The 16747-nt window shown below is 41.3% G+C and overlaps 1 protein-coding gene across 2 annotated transcripts in view; it reads left to right on the forward strand.

Annotated features, from left to right (window-relative positions):
- The window catches only part of ANKS6 (ankyrin repeat and sterile alpha motif domain containing 6), a 98051-nt gene that overhangs the window by 44195 nt on the left and 37109 nt on the right, over nt 1-16747 (forward strand). Inside the window, exons 9-11 of one of the 2 annotated variants that reach the window (XM_075212838.1) lie at nt 6034-6237; nt 14529-14655; nt 16286-16455. In XM_075212838.1, the coding sequence (XP_075068939.1) occupies nt 6034-6237; nt 14529-14655; nt 16286-16455 (501 nt within the window). The remainder of the gene's footprint in view (nt 1-6033; nt 6238-14528; nt 14656-16285; nt 16456-16747) is intronic. The other variant, XM_075212839.1, reaches the window with a different exon arrangement.

The following is a 16747-nucleotide window of genomic DNA, read 5'->3' on the forward strand; positions in this document are numbered from 1 at the left end:
ATTATGAAAATCATAAAAAAAAAAAACAATTTCAAATAAAATGTTTACATTTTTTATGTCATTGCAAACCCCTTCTATATATTGTTGTAGAGTGGTAATGAACTTCTGATACTTTAAAATAATTATTTATATGTAATTAATTTAAGTGATGTCACTGCTTTCAGCAGAAGAGTAAAAAAACAGTAGTGTTACTTTCTCTGAGTTTGTTTTTGCTGTGCATTAAATCAGAAATCTTTTTCCAAATATTAGTCCTTTATGGATTCATTTTGACCTGATATGTCTCAGTCTAGATGATCACATCAAGCTGCTAAGTTATTTATACAGTTAGATTTCACTCTTGCAGTCATGGTAGACATCTCCCTTCTTTTCCGAAAAGCTCTGGATTAAAATTCCCATTGCAATGTACACTAGCTTCCTGGTGCAATGTACACTAGCTTCCTGGCTTGTGATGTGTAGGTGTTCCGAGATTACCGCCAAAATGATACACCACGGTAGTATCATTATGTCAGATTCAAGGAAAGTTCTGTATCTTGAAGTTGTCTGTAGAAAATCCGACTTCTGTAGGGATTAAAGTGTGTGTGCAGTGTGGTGTGAGAGTAGTTCCGCTTATATAGTAGAACAGTAAAATCCAGCTGACCCATATGGCATAATTATCTCTCTGTTAGAAAGAATTTCAATAAAAATACTTTACAATACATATTTAGTTTGTTACATACCACATGAACAAGTGAATTTTTAGAAAAGTGGAAGATGTTATAAATGAATTATATAAAGTTTTTATGTTGCTAATAATTTGAGAATGGATGTGATCAGCTGATCCATATATATCGCTATAATATACTGATCCCTTATAAAGGATAATTCCACAAAGAAGTCGTATAGGGAAATTTCTCAATAACTCTTGGGGATGTTTTCCGTCACCATATGGATCAACCCCTGGGTAAAGTTGCACATGCGAAGTCTCCAACTGGAGCTTATAACCCAGTGGGATCACAAACAGATTCTTCTGAATTATGCCATCACACTGTTAAGAATCACCAGGAAGTCTCAGTCCAAAATTAAAGGAAAGAGGAGCGTCACTTTTGGAACCAGAGTGGATGATATGATGGACTCCAGTCTTGCTGAATGGCACATATAGCACAAGGAGCATGGTCACGAAACAAGATAATTGATAATTGAGAGCAGTTATGGTCTTCATAGATCTTAAGGGAGGTACCATAATCAGAACCATGATGTCAAAAGTAACAAAACTCATGTTTTGGGCACAAAGAAATCTAAAGCTACATGTAGCAGGCAAACAGCACATAATAGCTGATTACCTCAGACAAGTTCATCCAGTGGAGTAGACTCTACATCAGAAAGTGTTAAAAAAAAAAAATTAGAAAAATTTGGGCTTCATAAAGGGGATATTATTTTTTTTATACTTATGACATGATAAATACATCTGCAGATTCACAATATACTTTCTAAACATCAGCAAGTTAAATATTGAAAATGTTTGATAAAATACAATCATTCTGTAGCAGGCATATAAAGCGTTAAATAATCTGGTTCAAATATCATATAGACTTTTTATTAAGTGGCCAGAAAAGAGGCACACACTACAGCAAAGTCCCCACATTTAAAATGGATTGAATGGGATGGGCCTTTCCCAATATTTAAGAGTATATTCAAAATAAGATTCAATAAGATTAAGATTCAAATTACTTGACGACTGTAAAACTTGAATTATTACCTTTCAAATTAAAGTGCATATCTATCTTTGTGAACCGTAAAGTGGATGGCTGCCCAAGACTGATCTTGCATCCCCCTTCTCCTTTCTTTATATAACTCTCTCACTATCTGTATGGGAGCAGAATACATGGCACAATTTCAGGATATTCCCACTATATGATTGTTGTGATAATATATGTATAAGTTCAGTCTCCATGGTAATGGGTATACTGAAAGAGACCACTGCCCACTCCCCTTAGTGACCAATATTTGTGGTTCGGATTGCATGATTGCTTTACTGACATCCACATTTGCTCCTTCCCCATCATTCTGCAAACAGAACATCTGTCTCGTCAATAGATTTTGGTTTTCTATCCAGGTGTCTTTGAACCATGACCTCCAAGTCTGTTTGAGATATTTGTACAGTAGTACATACTATATGTTGTGCATTTGAACCTGCGTGCATTTTGTTTACCTCATAGCCCACTAGGTCAAATGTGGAACATGAATTGAACCAATTTTTTGTTTAAAGCAAATTTACCTCACTCTATTTGGTCGTGTGGGATGCTTTTGATGTCTTCGCTAGAAGACTTATTTCGAGTGACAGAAATACGATAAAACGTGAGGTAAAATAGGAAGAAGTCATACAGGTGAATATAGTTAGGGCGAGTGAAGACACTCAGTACATTTTTACTTTTTTACTCCAAAAGAAACTAAGTGTAAGCATTTTTTTAGAACATGGATTATATTTGAAAAGGGAGACTGCATGGTGGACTTGACTATAGCTTTCCGGTTAACGAGCAGAGTGTTATATTCAGTGAGGAATGAAGCTTTTTGTGCAGCATTACCAAATGCTGTATACTCTCAGACAGATTCAGAAATGTATCTAGTATCCGTGTCACTACCACAATTATCTAATGTTCATCTTGACATGCTTGATACCCAAATTACCGTGGAATAGGTTAGTTTAGCTATTGCATTCTTTTCGGTTATACGAAAAGGCCCAAGACTTGATACCATTCCATTTGAATTGTATAAAAATATAGAGATTGTCTGAGTCCACACTTGTTTGATCTGTTTGAGGAAGCCTTCTCTATACATCTTTCCTCCCTCAATGATGATAGCTGAAATTATTGTACTACCAACGCCTGGTAAAGATTCTGTTATGGCCACCAGTGCGGCATAAACTCATAGAACAGGTAGAAGAGGTCTTCACCTTTAGCAGCCGCCTTTCCCGTAGAGACTGGTTGTGCTCACAGGTACTCAGATGCCCCCAGGTCTTATGCTCAGCGTAGTATGAGTTTATGCTTACACGGTAGCGCACAGGTATAGGAGGTAGCTCACGGAGTAGCGGCAGGCCAGATGTCAGCTGACTGGGCAGGGCACCAAAGGATATGTCGGGTATAGGCAGAAACATCAAGGTCACAGGTTCAGAATCCAGGGACAGGCGTAAGATCAGGGTCACTAGCAGAGGTTCAGAATCCGGGTTCAGGCAATAGATCAGGCTCAGAAGCACAGGTTCAAAGTTCAGGAGCAGGCAAAGGTCATACACGGATAATCAATCTCAGGTTAGACACCAAACACAGGAAGAAGTAGCAGGCAGCAGTACTGGAACAGGACGCTATAACCGGCAGTGATGCTCAGTCCTCACTGCCTTAAATAGTACAGATGGCCAATCAGGATACAGTCCAGAATGTGTCCCCTACTGCAGTATAATAAATATGCAGAGCCTGCAGCCAATGGAATACGCAGAGTGCCAACGGTAAACTTAATCCCTTAATCAGCTTTGATTGGCTGATCAAACCCAGCCTTGAGCAGCTGGCCCTGTCTTACCCTGTGTGTGCACGCACCCGGCTGTTTGACAGCTGGCCGGGCGCGGCGTCAGGAGCTTGGGTTAGGAATATTTGCCCCATTGATGATTAAGATTAAAAAGACGGACTAGCTGCCCTTCATAGAGTGTCTCCTTGCCTCTAATATAGACTTACCGAATTATATATAGACCATAAACTCAAGTCCCCACCGTGGCATACACGTTTCAAGACCGACACTAGATCAGTGTCCTTAATGTTATAATAAGGATGCCTTTATCTACCATATGATATTGAAGACTATGAAGATTGAAAATATCCATTTATTGTACCTGGCTATGAAAACTATTTTATACACTATTATATTTTAGATTTATTTATTTTTTTACTTCATTTGAATTGCATAGGATGTATCTCTGCATAGAAAACACTGTAGAACAGTAGCCATCGGTTCTAATTCCAACCAGAGCCCTATCTAAGTGGAATGTGTATGGTCTATGTGTGTTTACATGGTTTTCCTCTGGGAGCGCTAGTTTACACCCACAGTCCAAAAATCTACTGGTAGTTTAATTGCTTTCAACCCATGTGTGCTTGTGTGAATGATATATTATCCATAAAGTTCTTTATAGTATATAGGGGGTTACAAAAATAATGAGACAGACACAGGACTTGTTAAATACAAAAATTGTTTTATTAGGAAAAATCTAAATCCGCACAACTTGGGTACATGTTTCTACTAAAACCAATAAACATGGTAGTATCACTCACTTCAGTACAATATTATCATTTATAGCACCGACGTGACATGTTCAAACATACATTTTGTACTTTGTATTTTTAGTTTGCATTTAATATTTTACTAGAAAAGTTAATATTGACTTCTCTTTGTAAAATACTTTGTTACATATATACAATATATTACTTTGTATGGTATGCTGAAAATGCATATCTTGCCAATAAATTGTTGGAAAAAAAACCAACATAGTTTTGTTTTATTTTTTATGTGGTATTAATAAAACCATTGTTAACAGAAAAACAGAAATGGACATCTCAGATGGGGGAATGTTGGTAAAATGTAGGAAAATCAGTAGCTTAGTCTTAGAAGTTGACAGATTAGACGGCAGAAAAACTATCCGTTTCACCGTTTAGAAGAGAGAGAGAGAATGAGGTGTCATCAGGATAGAGAGTGTATTGATTTCCAAACTACTGAAAGTGGAGGGGAAGTACAACCATGGTGGCATTGTATCCCTTAGACCAACCTAGCTATATGATCTTGTTTTCCTACTATTAATCTGTGTGAGAGAATCAGCAATTTGTGTAATGATTTTTATCATATTTATTTTATTTTGTGGAACTTCGGGGGAAGGAGGTTGGTGGTGGAGATATTTTTTACATCCGCTTGGTGAAAAAAATGTGTTAAGTTACAGTATTTAGGGGTTCACACATTTGTAGCATTCAGAGCATTGGAGATTATCTTCTACTTATACTTGGAAAGATGGAAAAAGGACCTATGCAGTAGATGAGGTTTTTTATATGACAACATGGAGATATGTTTCACAAAGGTTTAATTTTTTTTTCCAATGGAATGTAATAAAAGTAAACATCAGTGCCATAGATTCCACTGGCCTCTCACCTCTCGAAAATGGCTTGAAGCTATTAGACCAATGCAGTTTCGTGTGGAGAGAGCAGTCCATTCTAATGGACTTGGCATTTTCATACACAATACTAACAGATAGTATCTGAAGTGCAAGCACTAGTTTCCAATGAAACTGGCTCTAGTGACCATGTTACAAGAAAAATAATTGACTAACAGGAGAACTCGCTCGTTTGATGTATTTTTAATCTTTGTTAACTGCAGCAATAAAACTTTTTTTTTTTTTTTTTTTAAGTGCATTTCTGAAACAAAAGGATACAGATGTTTGTTTAGTAACCCTAATAGAAATGTCTCTTTTGAGGCTAGTTGTAGCTTCCCTAGAATGGCATTTTCCAAAGTCCATTCACAGTTTGGAGTTAGTTGCACTAATTTTTATTTTGATGCATGTATCAATTTCTCATACTTGCTTTAGGATTATACTTATTAAAGTGGACTTGAGATCAAAAAATACATTGGTGTAGTTTAAAATGTTCACATAAGGAGTTGTTTAATTGATCTGGGTTAAAAATTGAAAGGAATGGATTGAATTGCATTTCATTTCATTCATATTCCTGAAGATAAAAATCACAAGGATAATTTCTTTAAACTGCTAAAATACATACAGAATTTGCCTTCTCTTTTTTCTTCTATAGCAGAGGATCTGCTTTATAAAAGTGGTATTTAATTGAGTGAATTTATGCTGCTGTAGTGTTTGTAAAACAAATGTTTTGTTTTTTTGTAATTAAATGGCTATCCTGATGATTTTAAGTAGTCATTACTAAAGTAGTTTGTAAAAGTTAAATTTTTTACATTATGTAATACAGATGAAAAAGTTAAAACTGTGCACATTCTGGAAATGTTTTTCTATTGCTCTCCTAGTTAAAGAATGGTGCTCCGTTTGCTAAACTTCCCAATGACAAGCTGAAGGCTGTGATCCCACCATTCTTACCTCCTTCAAACTTTGAGTTGTGGAATTCTGATCGGTCCAGGATCAGCAAGGATGGAAAAATGGAGCAGACTCGAGCATCACTGCCCCCAAGGCTGTCAAAAACAAGTTTTAACAGCAGTGGTAATTCAGATATTGTGAGTATAAAGAAAAACATGTACTCATTGAAAATAATTTGCCTCTTGCTTCCACTGGAAAGCTAGATTAGAGCAAGTTTAGAGCAAGGCCTATAACAAGCTGCCTTTCTCACAGGTACTTAGATGCCCGCAGGACATGAACTCAGTGTAGTAAATTTTATCTTGGGTTCCAGGTAGTGATGAGGTATAGAGACTGGGAATATAGAATACCAGGCGGTATACGGGAGAAAAAACAGCAAAGATGCAAGCATTTGAGGCCGAGCAAGGATAACTGCAAACAAGCCAGAAGGTTGGGGTGGGTAGCGAATAGGGATAGTACAGAAACAAGCCAATGGTTAAGACGGGCAGCAGACAGGGAGTGTCCAGGAACAGGCAGCAGGTCAGCAACAGGAAATCAAAAAAATAAATAAATAAAATAAATATATATTATATATATATATATATATTATAAATGCCTAGTGGCGTGTGTTAGTCTGTCTGTGTGTGTGTGTGGAAAAAATAAAACCAAGCTGCAACGCCACCTGCTGGGCGGAGTTATACACTGACCTACTAAATTCTTAGTGTGTGTGTAAAAAAAAATTCAGAAAGGGCTGAAATTTGGTATACGAAGATGTTTTTATTTGTTAATTTAATTTGTTAATTGTTAAAAGTGTTTATAAAGATTTAAAAAAAATATATATATATATATATATTTCTTGAAGGAGAAGTGACAGTTGGGAGTGGTTGGTGGTTGCCGGGGGTGACAGTGGGGAGTGGTTGGTGGTTGCCGGGGGTGACAGAGTGAGAGGAGTGTGATACTCAGGACCGCTGAGAGAGATCCCTGTGTCTGGATAGACATCTGGATAGATGTGGCGATGAAAATGAAAGATGAGGTGATGGAGAAGAATGATGAGGTGGTGACATGTGGACAAAACCACGTTGAAAAAGGGCGCTTACGTCGGGAAGTAACGATCTTCCCCTGAGGAGGCCTGGGCTATGGCCCAAATGCATGACAAGAACCTTTTTAACACCTCAAGTAGCTTGATTTGACTAGAATGCATGAGTATCATGCACGGGTTAACTTGTGTGTGTGTGTGTGTGTGTGTGTATATATATATATATCAGGCATAAACGCTATAACCGACAGGGGGGCTAAGTCCTCGCTGCCATTTAAACTAATGGAGGCCAATCAGAATTCTCCATTGGGAGCTAGCCCCACACAGTAATAGGAGATTGTAGTCATCCAACCACAATCACTGAACATAACGTTCTTGCTGCCTGGCAACCAGTCGGGATGGAAGAGGAAGTAAGTCTGCCTGGCAGAACAGTGTCCCGGCTGCTAGGCAATAGCAAGTTCAAGAACAGTGTGAGCCGCACTCAAAAGCAAGCCGGCAGCTGGGAGAACATAGCATCACAGCTCCTTAGTAACAGCCAGGACGAAAGATCGGTGTGAGTTCATAACATTAACACATGAATTAAAGGACATCTACACAATTTTAATGTTCATATATCAATCACAAATGATTGATCCTGCACTGCTTGGTTTAGTACTAAAATTTCACTACAACTCTCTTTTAATAAAAAAAAATTGAATTAAGCAATCCATCCCACCACCACTATCATCTTTAGGAAATGGTTATAAATGCATCTGACTCAGGCCAAAACATAAATATCTGTGGGATACTTGCTAAATGGCCATTATAGAGATGCCTTCTGTTTGAGTAGACATTTATGAACATTCATTAAAAATCATGCCTGCACTGACTCAAGCATTCCTTCATCACTGGATGTCTCTGTTAATGGTAGCCTGGAGATTGAATACCCATTACATAAGAGCCAATGTCTCTGTCATCAGCAATGATTTGATTAATTTATTCCTGCATTCATTCAAAGACCAAAGTCCTAGATTTACCAAAACTTTAACTGAGATGTCAAAACAGCATCTGACCAAAGTCACAAAATACTATGAAGAAATTATTCCTGTGAATGTATCCTTCTATATACATCTTTCAACTGCATATAGTATATAACTATGGTACTATGAGTGTATTTGTTCTTATATTAGTAAAGGATGAATGAAGAAATGAGAACATCATGGTTGTCAGGCGCCATCCCACGATCTCCCGGAATGGCCGCCGGTGCTCCCCCTCCAGCGGCCACCACTACATTAGCGCGTCCCAGTTGCTAGGCAACGGAACGCTATACCACAAGCGCTATGGCGCTAAATATGACAGTGCTGCGGCGCTATTGGGCCACTGCACTATTTAACCCCTCCTGGTTCTCCTACCAGCGCCAGAGTTTCAGGTCCCTACCTGCCTCCAGTGTTTCCTATAGTGTTCCAGTTAATTGCTTGTCTCCTGATATTTGCCTGCCTGCCTGCCTGTGATCCGGGCTGCTTTTGACTACCCCTTTTTGGATCTCCCTTTGTACCGCGCTTCCAGAACGCTACTGACCCGGCTTCACTCACCTTCCCTTCGTATTCCCCTTGTGTACCTTCATTGCCTGCACCGTTACCGACCCGGCTTGTCTGACAATTCTTCCCTCTTGCTTCACTATCCGACTCGTGGAAGGATCGCGACCTGCGTGTCTCCTGCAGCTGAGTCCATACCTCCTTGCGGGGGTCCCTGGTGAATACCAGGGGCACGCTAGACTCCGCACCTTCCCTCGAGTAGTGCCAACGATAGCAGGTACGCAACACTAAGTCGTGACAGTAAACTCTGGCGATGACTACGGAAGAGTCTGGTAAACCCTCAGCCTGGGAGTTACTTCTTAACTTGGTTCAGCGTCTAGAACAGCAAGAAGCAGCCCAAGCACATCTCATATAGTGTGTCCAAGGTATCGCTACCCGTTTTGATGCCTTACAGGGCTCTCTGCCTGCTACCCCGGCCATAACCTCCTCCACGGTGGCATCTTCTAGTGTGGTTAGTTTCCACGGCGGCCTCCGGCCTGCGCATTCTGGTGCCCAAAATGTATGACGGGGATCCTAAGAAATGCAGGGGTTTCTTAAACCAGTGCTCCATTCAATTTGAGTGTAACCCAGGAGCATTCCCTTCAGAACGCACTAAGGTGGCATTCATTATTTCCCTCCTGAGCGGTCAAGCACTGGCCTGGGCCTCGCTCCTGTAGAAACGAGGGGATCTTCTTCTTACCAACACAACCTTCTTTATTGAAGCCTTCAGGAGAGTCTTTGATGACCCTGGGAGAGTAGCTTCTGCAGTCACCAATCTGCTGAGTCTTTGTCAAGGCAACTAGTCTGTGGGGCAATATGCCATCCAGTTCTGGACCTTGGCGTCTGAATTAAAGTGGAACAACGAGGCATTAGTGGCAACATTCTGGCAAGGTCTAGTTGATTGGATCAAAGATGAATCAGTTTCCCGGGATCTTCCTTCTGATCTTGATACCCTTATTGCCCTTTGTATCAAAGTAGACCTGCGTTATCAAGAACGCACACAAGAACGTCCTATCACTAAGCGGATTGTACCTCGTCTAGCTTCACAATTCCAAAACCCGCTGCTGCCCGTAGACGAACCCATGCAGGTTGGACGTTCTCGGTTATCTCCGGAAGAAAGGGAGAGGCGCTTCAAGCAACGTCTCTGTCTTTACTGTGGGGATTCCAGACACCTTCTCAAAGTCTGCCCCAAGAGATCGAGAAACCCGTCCTCCTAAACGGTAGCAGGGAGGCCGGTTTAGGAGAATCCATAGTTGCTCCCTATTCCTATCATACTCCAGAGCTTCTTATGGCAGTCACCCTGAGCACCCCTAAAGGTCCCTTCTCCACCACGGCATTTGTGGAATCCGGCTCCTCCGGGAACTTTATATCTGCCACTCGTTTCTGGGCTCCAAATTCCGATACTTTCTTTGCCTCAACCATTTTCTTTAGGGTTGTAGACGGTAACCGTGTCATCAGCGGTTCCATCTCCTCCATCACCTCACCTATTCGGTTGATGGTAGGAGCCCTTCATAGTGAGATGATTCAGTTCTTGGTGTTGCCTAAATCCATTAATCCTCTCATCTTGGGACTACCTTGGTTACGAAGGCATTCTCCGTAAATGGATTGGGATCGTGCTCAGGTTACCCGATGGGGTACAGAATGTCATCAGAGCCTGTCCAGAGTCCAGTCTCCTGGTTCTCGAGTAATTGCTCATTCCACAGTTATGGAATCTGCCCTTCCAGCGGCCTATGCCGAGTTTCAGGACGTGTTTAGCAAGACCGAAGCCAAGATTCTACCCCCCCCCCCATTGTCCCTGGGACTGATCCATTACTCTGAATCCTGACCAACCTATACCCAAAGGGTGAACTTATCCTCTGTTTTGCCCTGAGACTTTGGCGATGTCTCAATATGTCACAGAAAATCTGAAACAGGGGTTCATTCGCCAATCTACCTCCTGCTGGGGCTGGATTCTTCTTTGTCAAGAAAAAAAGACGGGTCCCTCCGCTCGTGTATTGACTATCGTCCCCTGAATCGTATTACAGTCAAAAATCGGTATCCCTTACCCCTTATCTCCGATCTCTTTGACAGGATCAGTGGGGCTCAAATTTTCACTAAATTAGACCTTTGCGGGGCCTACAACCCGATTCGCATCAAAAAGGGCGACGAGTGGAAGACGGCCTTCAATACCAGGGATGGCCATTTCGAATACCTGGTAATACCCTTTGGTCTTTGCAATGCCCCTGCCATCTTTCAGACTTTTGTCAATGACATCTTTCAAGATCTGCTGTACACCTCCATAGTAGTCTATCTGGATGACATTCTAGTGTTCTCTAAAGACCTGAGTTCTCACCAGGAACAAGTGAGGGAGGTCTTACGAAGATACCATCTCTATTGCAAACTAGAAAAATGTGTCCTCAAAGTTTCCCAAGTGCCCTTCCTTGGTTTTATTGTATCTGGTTCAGGACTACAGATGGATCCCACCAAGGTGTCGACTAACTTGGATTGGCCTCAACTGCAGAGTCTTAAAGCAATTCAGAGATTGATCGGCTTTGCTAATTATTATCAGCAGTTCATCCAAGATTTTCCCTCCATTATCGCTCCTATTACAGCACTAACTAGGAGATCTGGTCTCCAGAAGCTATCTCTGCCTTTGCTACCCTAAAGAAAGCCTTTTCTTCTGCCTTTGTTCTCTCCCAGCCGGACCAGCAAAGACCTTTCTTTGTAGAAGTGGACGCTTCTTCGGTAGGCATTGGAGCCGTGTTATTCCAAGAGACGCCATCAGGTACTCATTCTCCATGCGGGTTCTTCTCCAGACGATTCTTCCCTAGTGAGATTAATTATGGAACAGAGACAAGGAACTCCTTGCTATTAAAGGTGCACTTGAAGAATGGCCTCATTTACTGGAAGGCGCCCGCTGGGCGTCCTTCTTTGTTCGCTTCAATATGACCCTTACATTCTGTCCAGGTGCTAAAAATGGGCGAGCAGATGCTTTATCTCGCTCCTTTGATGATTCTGACCGCCTGAATCCATTGGTTCCTCAATGCATCATCGACCCCTCTAATATTGTGGCGTTTACTAATACTGAGACGTCTGCTCGTCATACAGGGCGATCGTTTGTGGAACCACACTTGCGACTCAAGACATTACGATGGGCTCATTTCTCCCGCATCGCGGGTCACGCTGGAATAAAAAAGATCACATCCCCACTCTGTCGTCGTTTTTGGTGGCCCACTATACGTACTGATATACATGATTTTATTGCAGCTTGCACCACATGTGCCCAACACAAAACTTCCAGGAAAGTCCCTGCTGGGTTGCTTCGCCCCCTGCCCATGCCCAATGCCCCCTGGCATAGTATAGCCATGGACTTTATTACTGATCTCCCTTGCAGTTTCAGATTCAATACCATCTGGGTTGTCATCGACCGGTTTTCCAAGATGGTGCACTTCATCCCCCCCTCTCAGGTCTACCTTCGGCCAGTCGCTTAGCCGACACATTTATTAAAGAAATCTTCAGATTACATGGTTGCCCGAAAGAGATCATCTCTGATCGAGGGGTCCAGTTCACCTCCCGATTCTGGAGGGCTTTCTGTAGGAAACTGGGTACGGAATTAAAGTTCTCTTCGGGGTATCACCCCCCAGACCAATGGCCAGACCGAACGGGTCTGGCCATTTGGAGACTTTTCTTCGCTGCTTTACTGCTGACAATCAGAGCAAATGGTCACAATTTCTTCCCTGGGCAGAGTTTTCGCACAATCAACATGTCCATGAATCCACCGGGTTCTCCCCATTCTTTATTGTGACCGGGGCACATCCTATTATACCGGATCCCTTTCCTAATTCTTCCTCCTCAGTTCCAGCGGTGGACACCCTCACCCTCTATCGAGAATTCTCCATTATCTGGACCAAAACCAGCACCACAAGATTTTTGCAGACCGACACCGAAAACCTACTCCTCTACTGAAAGTAGAGGACCAAGTATGGCTGTCTACTAAAGACTTGAAACTAAAAGTACCATTCATGAAAAATGGCTCCACGTTTCATCGGTCCATACACCATCACACAGGTCGTCAACACTGTCTGTGTCAAGCTAAAGCTACCTGCTTCATTACAATGCCACAACTCCTTTCATGTGTCCTTACTTCGACCGTTGGTGCTTAACAAATTCTTTGTACCTCCATCTCGACCCCCTCCGGTTCAAACTTCCTCGGGAACAGAGTTTGAGATCAGCCGAATCCTGGATTCCCGTATCCGCTATGGCCGGCAGCAGTTCCTTGTTCATTGGAAGGGATTTGGTCCAGAAGAGAGTTCTTGGGTGGACAAACCGGATCTTCATGCCCCCCTGCTACTCAAAAGATTTCTCCATCAGAGGGGAGGAGGAGGAGGGCATACTGTCAGGCGCCGTCCCACGATCTCCTGGGACGTCCGCCTGTGCTCCCCCTCCAGCGCGTCTGGTTGCTTAGTAACCAGACGTGTCACTTCCGGCTGCCCGGCCACCACTACATTAGCGCGTTCCCATTGCTAGGCAAGGGGACGCTATACCACGAGCGCTATGGCGCTAATTATGACAGCGCTGCGGCGCTGATCTCCTATTGGGCCACTGCACTATTAAACCCTCCTGGCCCTCCTACCAGCTCCAGAGTTTCAGGCCCCTACCTGCCTCCAGCATTTCCTATAGTGTTCCAGTTCATTGCTTGTCTCCTGATATTTGCCTGCCTGCCTGTGACCCTTGTGACCCGGACTGCCTTTGACTACCCCTTTTGGATCTCCCTTTTGTACCACGCTTCCAGAACGCTACTGACCCGGCTTCACTCACCTTCCCTTCAGATTCCCCTTGTGTACCTTCATTGCCTGCACCGTTACCGACCTGGCTTGTCTGACAATTCTTCCCTCGTGTTTCGCTATCCGAGTCGTGGAAGGACCGCGACCTGCGTGTCTCCTGCAGCTGAGTCCATACCTCCTTGCAGGGGTCCCTGGTGAATACCAGGGGCACGTTAGACTCCGCACCTTCCCTCGAGTAGTGCCAACGATAGCAGGTACGCAACACTAAGTCGTGACAATGGTGCTGCAATCATAATTATTGTGTCCAAACATTTTGTCATAAAGTACTTAATTTAATAATTACTCTTTTGTAGGGAATTCACAAACACTGTAAAGGACTTATTAGCAATTGAAAATGTAATACCAAAAACTGTTAATTATTTGACGTTGACATTATAAAGACCAGTTTAATCATTTTTCATACAAATAATAATAAATTGAAATATATATGTTTGCGGACATTCCAGAACGTGAGCTCCTGTGTGCCTGGCCCCACTGTTGCATCAACTACTAATATCAGCAGGTTTTAAATTCACAGTAATAAAAGCTATTTACATTGTGAATTTAGAACCTGATAACTTGTTAATGAAAATATTTTCTTAATTATCAGTTTAGAGCATAATGACCGTCCATCTTTTCATTAGTTATGCTCATTTCTTGTGAGGTAAAGGCACGTAATATGTAACAAACTCAAGGATTTTCACATAAAGTATTCCACATTTGTCATTGCCCTGTAGAAGACACTCAGTGCACGGGGTTGTAAGCTACTTTTTTTTTTTTTTTTTTCGTTTGTTTTTTACATTTACTACTGGTCTAGAGAAGGGATTTTAAATATATGTAATCTACCGATTCCCTACCCCAAGGACCCTTTGGAGAATGTTAAATGCACCAAAATACCAGCCATTTGCCTGTATTCATCATGGGACCAATATGCAGGCTTGTATGACTGTTTATAAGGCAAAGTACTCTGAACTTTGTGCATGTACATTGTTGTTTGATTTTGAATTATTTCAATAATTATATAATATGTTCATACATTTTGTTATTGCCAATGTGGTCAGACGTCAGTCAGCCGAGCTCCAAGAACAGTAAAATTTCCATCTCTACCAAGAAGTCCTGCTTCCCCTTCAAATTCGGGCAACTTCAACCACTCACCACACTCTTCTAGTGGTGCCAACAGCATTACAGGTAATTTTTATAAGTCACTATTATACCTGTATTTAATGTTTATTGGTGCATTTTAACAACCTAGAAGCTTGGCACAGCTGGCATATAATGTATAAAGTAGTATATATAATACTACAAGCACCAATAACATAATACTATAGAAAGGTGTTAGTGCTGCCTTTGAGAATTAAGTGTGTTTTTCTGATTACACTTTTGTATTTCACCTTCAGATTGTGTTAGACAGCAGGGGCGGGCTGGTCCAGACACCTACATGTCAATTTTGGTCCACCTGGTGATTCAGTGGGAATGGGATGCAGGCGGCTTACGCAGTCCATGCATAGGCCGCCTGCACCACACTCCCACTGAATCACCAGCCCGCTCCTGCTGTTTAACACAATCTGAAGGTGAAATACAAAAGTGTATATCTCATTATAATCAGCCAGGTATGTAAAAAAAAAAAAGTGCTGTAGGGAGAAGATGTGAAAAATAAAATGCAGTCTAAAGTGAGGTTTGTTTTTGTTGAATTATTTATTTTCATTATTTAAGATTTATCATTTATAATAATAAAGTATCGCTGGGTTAAGCACCGCTAACATAGCCTTCTTTTTCTTTCTTTTTTTTCATTTTGATAAATATACATTGTACTGTAAAACACCCTTTAAGGCTGGACCGCTACTTGTGGGTTAGTGCTGTGTGCTCGCCCCCCGGGCTAAAGTCTGCCAGCCAGCCCCTGTTAGACAGTGCAGGTAATTTCTGTGCAGCAGGTTTTTCAGGGAGCTGACAAAGAAAGGGATGTGTATTATCAGTGTTGCTTCCATTGAGGTGAATCAGCTCAGTGTCAATAGCTACAGCAGTGGTATACTTGGCTGTCTGTTTTGACATCATCAATGTGACTAGTGTGTGGAGAGTGTTTATTGGAAAGTGGTCTATTAAATATGCCTACTAAATCACTCCAGAGGATGACTGGGTCACACTTATTTGTTTAGAAAAATTTCCACTGTAAGTTTTTGTCTAAAAACATTAGTTCTTGTCCCATTTGGCTTATTGAGTATTGGAGTCTGGTTTATTACCCGGCTGATAATAATTGTGAAATGGTCATGTAGCACATTGTTCAAGCTATTATACAGTATTCACTATTAACTCTATCAGAGTTTTTCACCAAGGTCTTTTAACAGCATCTTTGTATGCATAAAGCTGCTTGCAACAGGTTTGTAATTACTGTTAAGGAGTGTAAGTGAAATAATTCCATTTTGTTTCCTTATTTAGAATAAATATATATATATATATAATATTTATGTGAGAGATCATATGAATGCATATAATAGTATTGTCTGCGAACAAGGCCATTAGAATGTAGCTTTTTTTTAGCTTACCCTTGGATTAAGGAAATAGTCATGGCAGCTAAACATTATATAAATAAAATATGTGTGAATGTTAACTTCTCAATGTGAAAATGTAATTTAATTATATTGCCCTCACACATGACCTGACCATACAATCAATGGTTAATAATTAATCCGTTCATAAATTTTTCTTTCATGACTAATTTACTATATACTGTAAATAACAGAATCACATAAATAACTTGGCTTCTTACCAATGTTCACGGCAATGATATGATATCTCTTTCGTTCCCATTGTTGTTGATAAGGTGGAAGCGCAGATAATGTCTTGTCTCAAATAGCGGCCCAGAGAAGGAAAGCAGCTAGTTTATCTGAGCAGAAAAAAACTCAGAGACACAGCCCAGTTGGCACAACATATGGATCCACTATTCCTGAGCCACAAGGTGTCCTCCCTACCAGCAATGGACATTTACCAAAGGTAAAAGTACTTACACACCAAAATTTACATGGTAAATGCTTTATTTCACACTAAGGGCCTGATTTAGAATGGGGCACAGGTATAGACCTACAGCTGCAGCCTTGCATATGTATTTTGAGTTGCACTTATCTTATGACGCGTGCAGCTTAAAATGAGTGAGATGCGTCTGCCTCAATAAAAGCTGTTTAAATTGATGGCAACGGCTGCCATATCTAAACTGTTTTTAGAAAATGGAATGAATAAATTGGCATGCCATCCCATACTCCCTGCCAAAATAGGTGCAGTATCCCCA

Source organism: Mixophyes fleayi, chromosome 5 (genome assembly GCF_038048845.1).
Source record: "Mixophyes fleayi isolate aMixFle1 chromosome 5, aMixFle1.hap1, whole genome shotgun sequence".
Lineage (NCBI taxonomy): Eukaryota > Metazoa > Chordata > Amphibia > Anura > Limnodynastidae > Mixophyes > Mixophyes fleayi.